At 34.6% G+C, this 6,768-nt stretch overlaps 1 protein-coding gene across 2 annotated transcripts in view; it reads left to right on the top strand.

The window, feature by feature from the left end:
• Ifngr1 (interferon gamma receptor 1) overlaps nt 1–5,783 on the top strand; it is a 31,035-nt gene extending 25,252 nt beyond the window's left edge. For both annotated transcript variants that reach the window (XM_015501620.2, XM_048798839.1), the window contains exons 6-7: nt 2,710–2,840; nt 4,427–5,783. In XM_015501620.2, the coding sequence (XP_015357106.1) occupies nt 2,710–2,840; nt 4,427–5,005 (710 nt within the window). In that variant the 3' untranslated portion in view covers nt 5,006–5,783. The remainder of the gene's footprint in view (nt 1–2,709; nt 2,841–4,426) is intronic.
• Nucleotides 5,784–6,768: the final 985 nt, after the last annotated feature.

Genomic DNA, 6,768 nt, shown 5'->3' with positions numbered 1-6,768 from the left:
ACTCCAGATCATCTGAAGCATGTATATCCTGAATTCTTTATCTGACATTCCATCTGCTGCAGCTATTACCTCTTCTAAAGTTGAGTTGACCTGCATTGCTTGTGGTCCTCTCTTTCCTTGTCTTTTCATACTGCTCGCGTTTCTTTCTGCTTGGTGAAACTGTTGTGTTTTTGAAATTTTCCCCCTATATATTTATATTGCTCTTGTATAGTTGAAAAGTCTCCCTTACAGGGGCGGGCGGCGGCTGTGCTCCTCCTCCAATTGGGGTGATCTGTCTACCACGCTGACGGGCTGCTGGGTCTGTTCTGCCGGTCGGTCGCAGGTCTGCCTACCTTGCAGGCGCAGGCGGCGGCTCTGCTCTGCCCCTACCATAAATAACCAGGAACGCAAAGTTTCTATAGTTCTCTAGCATCACATCTCTATATAAGTTTTTCTGAACAGGCTGAAGGCATTCCCACTCCTCTTCAGTAAATTCAATGGTTATATCCTTAATGTTAACAGTTCCATTTCTAGGTTCTCAGGAGTCGGGCCTGCTTGGGATCCTCAGCTCCTGCACAGAACAATCTGTGACACTGAAGTGTGAAACTAAATTCCAGCCAAATCTCATAATTTCTTTCTCAGAAAATTATTTATTGGTGAATAGACAAGCTATTTATTTTTGTACTTTGATTTTGTATCCTACAATTTTACCGTATTCATTTATCAATTTTAATAGTCTTTTGGAGGAGTCTATTTTTTCTATATATAGTATCGTATCACCTGCAAAAAGGAATAATTTGACTTCCTACCTGTTTGTGTGACTTTTCTTTCTTTCTCTAGCCTAGTTTCTCAGGCTAGGTATTCTAGTCCTAAATTGAGTTAGAGTAGTGAGACACCCTTGTCTTATTACTGATCCTGGAGGAAATGCTTTTAACTTTTTCCTATTTGCTGGTGTTGGCTCCATGCTTGTCTTTATTATGTTGAGGTACAGTCTTCTATACCTGTCATTTAAGGATTTTATCATGAAGAAATGTTGAATTTGATCAGATGTTTTTTCTACATCTGTAGAGATGATCGGGACTTTTCTCTTTATTCTATGGATAAGATGTATTTTGTTAATGTACTACATATAATGAACCATCCTGGCATCCCTGGGATGAAACCAGCTTGATCAGGCTAAATGATCTTTTTGTTGTGCCGTTGAATTTGATCTGCTAGAATTTTGAGAATTTTTACATATATGCTCTTCAGGGATTCAGTCTATAATTTTTTTGTACTTGTTCCTTGTCGGGTTTTGGTAATAGGATACTGTTGACCTTATAGACTGTGTTTGGAATGGCTCCTTCTCTTTCAGTTCTTTGGTATACTTTGAAAAAGTATTGGCATTAGTTCTTCTTTAAAAATTTGGTAAAAATTCAATAGTGAAGCATCTGGTCCTGGTTCTATAATTCCATTTTGGTAGGTCATGTGTATCCAGAAGTATATCTGTTGCTTCTAGATTTTCCAGTTTGCTAACACATAATTTTTCATAGTAATCCCTAATGATCCTTTATATATCTGTGGTATTGATTGTACTATCTCCTTTTTCATCTCTAATTTTACTTAACAAATATCCTTTTAAATAATGAAAATCTAGGTTGAAGTATTAGAACAAACAACTAAAATTTAGTACTAGTCACTTTGAGGCCACTGTATGGTAGCTCAAAGTCATGTAGTTCATTTTATGCTAATTTGTATTGTATTATTTGAAAAGTAAAATCCTACTTAGTGCCCAGAATTTGAAATAATGCACATTGTTTTTAAAAGGCTGAATTCTGAAATGGACCCCCATGGGACTTTTCATAGTACTGGTATTTATTATGTTATAATTTTGTATTTTACTATCGTAATGATTTAATTTTTCATAACCTATAAATAGGGAGGATGCAAGCATTTATTAAGTAGTAATTTTTACAGTCACTATTCCAAAGAAGTAGGATGGAAATTAGAGCTACTAAAATGCCATGCAGATCATGTATAACTAATTAAAACAAATGAAAAAATTCTTAAATGCCATGAAGGAAACCAAACACCACCATAATATGTAGAGCACTGTTAATTTTTAAGAGGAGAAGATGGTGGGGGATAAAAATGTGCTGTGAAAATAAAAAGCAGCATTACAGGGACACGGTGGTGCTAATAGAGATGTGTGCTCTGAACCAGATCTTTCCCATGTTTTATTACTCTTTGTATCTGGTTTGCAATCAAGAGGATTTTATTCCAGCACAATATTCCTCTGTGTGTGCCTTGAAATAAGCACTTGTAACAGAAAAGTCTAAAGTATAGGGCTAAATTATTTTAAGAGTTATAAACATTGCCAGAGTTTATTTCTCAAAAGAGATACTTTTTAAATCCTTCTTTTGCATTTTTAACAGAAAAGCATAACCCTAAGAACACCCTATATTTGAGGTTGTAAGGAAGTCAGTATGAAAACTATTTTAACTATGTTGTATCATGGCAGTATAGTTCCAGAAAGTTTCAGAATTGCATAATGGGAAGAATCAATTCCTGTCTAGGATACATATCTAATTTTTCACTCACTGACTATAACTTCTGTTCCAGTGTCCTTTAAAACTCTGATCATATTAATTACCTAATGTGTAAGGCTATTAAAGAAAAGGGCTGAGATTTTTGATATGCAATAGCAGTATTCCATCTTAATTCTAATGTTTTATTTTTCCCTTTCTTTAGATTTTGTTTGGATTCCAGTTATTGCTGTGTTCACAGTCTTTCTAGTATTTATCATACTATGTGTATGTGCATGTTGTCATATTAAGAAGAATCCATTTAAGAAAAAAAGCAGAATGTTACCCAAGTCCTTGGTAAAGTATTTAAATTTTTTTTATTTATAGATGCTAAAATGTAACTTGAATCTTTTTTGAAAGGTTTCTTCAATTTTGTTTGTAAAGTAAAATGATGTTCAGTATCATTCAGCAGAATGTGACATGCTGAACATTGTTATATTGAATCTTACTATAGTACTTTACATTGAAAAGTACTCAATCTCCACATATCCAGAATCATATGTTTTTTACTGTTCACCAGCTGCTGCTTTTGTTCTTGATACAAAAACACAAACGAGTCTGGTGAGGAGCTTAAAGTCTAGTGAGAAAAAAAGATGAGAACACGATTGGTGTGCTGTGTGACAAGTCCAAAGGCAGAGGCTTACATAGGAGCCAGTGAGGACACTGGCCATCTTTGGCGGTTGGGGTTAGTTGTGGCTTTTCCAGAGGCAGAAATAGCTGAGCAGTCTTGAAGGACAGTAAGAGTTTATCCAGCTTCTAAGGCACAGTTTGATGAGCTAAGGTCCAAAGTCCAGAAAGCCTGGCTTTTGATTATAGTTGCAATGTAGAAGAGAGAAGGCCAAAAATTGGACTCTCAAAAGAGTTTGACACTTAAATGTCCAACATTTCAAAGTCATAATTATTTGAATCAAGTATGACAGGAATAACACCTGTAATGTTCAAAGGGCATATTGAAATTTGCAATAAAAATACTACCTTAAAGGAAAGTGGCTAAAAATTATCAACAGTTAGTTGACAATTCATATATGAATTATAATAGTTATCCTTACGAGGAATTAAGCAAAAAGACACCTTGCAATGTGCCATTTTAAACTCACTAGAGAAAGAAAAATAAACCTAATGATCCAGTAATTCCAGTAGTAGTACAAGTTATGTGTACAGGGGAAAAATAATGTAGTCTTAGTGGGAAGTTAAGCCTGCAGGGTGTACAATATGGTAGTACCGTAAGTCTGCCATCCCTGTAAAGAGTCTTTTATTCTAAGGAAATAATTTCATAAATGAAAATACATGTGAAATATTCAACATGTTCTGTAACTGGCAAAAATTGGAAATAATTTAACATCTATTAAAGAAATTATCTATCAGTATAAATTATATAAGCCAGTGAAAATTATAATGATAAAGAAAATTAATGAAACTTTTATATAAAATAAGTAGTTGGGTCTGGGAATGTGGCTCAAGTAGTAGTGCACTTGCCTGGCATGCGTGAGGCACTGGGTTCGATCCTCAGCACCACATAAAAATAAAATAAAGATATTGTGTCCACCTAAAGCTAAAAAATAAATATTTTTAAAAAATAAGTAGTTGTACTCCCATTACATATTTAACAAGCATACATATAGGAGGTGATGTACAAAAAGCAATAATACTTCGGTAAGATATTAGATGACTTCTTAAAAATCCCCCAAATTTGCTTATCATGTCAATATATTATTTTTCATTTAAAAAAGAAAGATAAAAGCAACTATCTGATTCCATTATACTATTCTAAATATGCCATGTAGTAGCCCATGACCTTTAGGCTTTTTTTTTTTTTTTGAGAATTGGCATTTAAGTTTAATAATTTATTAATTTGCTATCTTTAATCACTTTCTCTCCCTTAGCTTTCTGTGGTAAGAAATGCCACTTCAGAGACAAAACCTGAATCAAAATATGTATCGCTCATCACATCATACCAGCCATTTGTCGTAGAAAATGAGACGGTGGTCTGTGAAGAGCCATTGTCTCCAGTAACAATTCCAGGCATACAGACAGAAGATAAACCAGGAAAAGTAGAACACAGAAAAGAACCTTCTAGTGAAACACAAGTGGTGACTACTGAAGAAAATATTTCTGACCTGGCCCTGAGCAGCCCTATGTCTTCAATAGAGAGAGAGAATTCTCTCCATTCAAGTAGTAATCTGTCAGCACCCTGCAGCAGCACCTTGAATTCCTATCACTCCAGGAATGGTTCTGATAGTGGCCTCGTGGGATCAAATGGCTTCGTATCTGAATCAGAATTACCCCCAAGTGATACAGCTGAAATAAAAACAGAAGGACAAATATCCACAATGCTGAGAAATGCCCCTGCCTCTTTTGGTTATGATAAACCACATGTGATTGTGGATCTGATTGTGGATGATGGCTGTAAAGAGTCTTTGATTGGTTATAGACTCACAACAGATTCCAAAGACTGTTCATAAGATCATCTAAGATGCACCAAATTTTGAAGAATCTCATTTTTCTGGATGGTTTTCTGCTTTGGATTTGGGAAAAGACCATAACCTCAGAAATTGTATCTTTGTTGATATTAACCAAAGGCAGTATCTTGGTTGAGATAAAGATCATTGGAACCCTTGCATTTGCTTTGAAAACCAAAGACTCTTCTTTAAAAAAAAAAAAAAAAAAGGACAAAAAACCTATCATGGCACTTATGAACCTTTTATTTAGGTCCTAGCAATATCAGCGAATACTCTCCATTTACTCCTGCTTCCTACTATAGCAGGGGTGCTACATTCCCATCACTTTAAGGGATATAATGACACAATTATGGACACAATGGTGCAGGCCTATAACTGCAACAACTCAGGAGCCTGAGGCAAGAGGATCGCAAGTTCAAGGCCAGCCTCAGCAAGTAGTGAGGTCCTAAGCAACTTAGCAAGACCCTGTCTCAAACTAAAAATTAAAAAGGGCTGGGGATATGGCTGAGTGCTAGAGACCTTGCCTAGCATGTGCGAGGCCCTGGGTTCAATCCCCATATAGCACAAACCAGAGCCATATAATGGTGTTTTGTCTTTTCTGTGCCTCATTTGTTATTTGTTTTATAGTATTAAGTGCTTAACTCTCTAACCTTTCCAGGATTGTATTTAAAATCTAATTCAAACTAATAGAATTACTACCATATATAAATAGAAGCATATAGGGTTTTTTATGGAACATTACATTTAATGTTTTTTTTAATAAAATACTTTTTAAAACTTATTTTTGGTATTTATTTATTCAAACACTTAGTCTTTTATAGTTGACCAGGGTTTTTTTTACCCATTGTTTGTTTCTGTGCATTAATGCTATAGAATTATTTTCAGATTGTTTATAGCTGACCTTTAAAACAATCCTAAAAATAATTACTCTTTTTTTTAAAAAAATGGCCTTTTATATCTATCTTTTAGTATATAGCACCCAGAATGCAAAACCCAGCTCTAAGTGCTTTGGGAAGAAAAGCAGATGTCACTTTAGAGCCTGAGGACTGAGAAGCCTTTGGCAGAAGGGTGGTGTTCACAGACAGCCACAGGAGGGAGGAAGGAGCCATGAGAAGTGTGTGGTGTGGAGAGTCCCCAGGGAGGGGAAAACCAAAAGTTGATATCTGTATACAGGAATTCTTGGAATCATTAAATGGGTAGGAATATTAAGACTCACAGGAATTAATGGCCAACAAAATTTTTAAAATAATTTACATAAACAAATTAACAAATAAGCCATGGGAAAATTTTTCTCCTCACTTAAAAGTACAAATTAAAATGAGATGCTATTTTATTCTATTTGAGTGGGGGTGATAGTAGTAAATACTGGTATAATTTACAGTGAAACTAGTATACTCATTTTGGGGGTAATTTCTTGTGAATTGCTTTTCAAACTGTTATATAAGTACATGTCACATTCTATAAAAGTATAGATCCTTTGACAGACTTTCATCTCTTTTATGAGAAAAGTATTTTTAAAAATTCTTAAAATGGGAAAAAAAGCAAAATTGAAATAGCCAAGGGTAAGGTAATAGTCACTGCTCTCAAAGGATTATACAAATGTGTACTCCTACCAAATGTGAATGAAATACCTATTTTTATGCCCTAGGTAATTCTGACTGATACCAACCAGTCTTTGTAGGTAAAACACACTTTAATGCTTTTGTTTGTTTTTCTTTAATAATTAGTAATGTTGAGCATTTTATAAATATATATATATATATATA

Source organism: Marmota marmota, unplaced genomic scaffold (genome assembly GCF_001458135.2).
Source record: "Marmota marmota marmota unplaced genomic scaffold, marMar, whole genome shotgun sequence".
Classification (NCBI taxonomy): Eukaryota; Metazoa; Chordata; class Mammalia; order Rodentia; family Sciuridae; genus Marmota; species Marmota marmota.
Note: the sequence above shows the minus strand (reverse complement) of the source record. Positions and strands in the feature narration are given on the sequence as shown.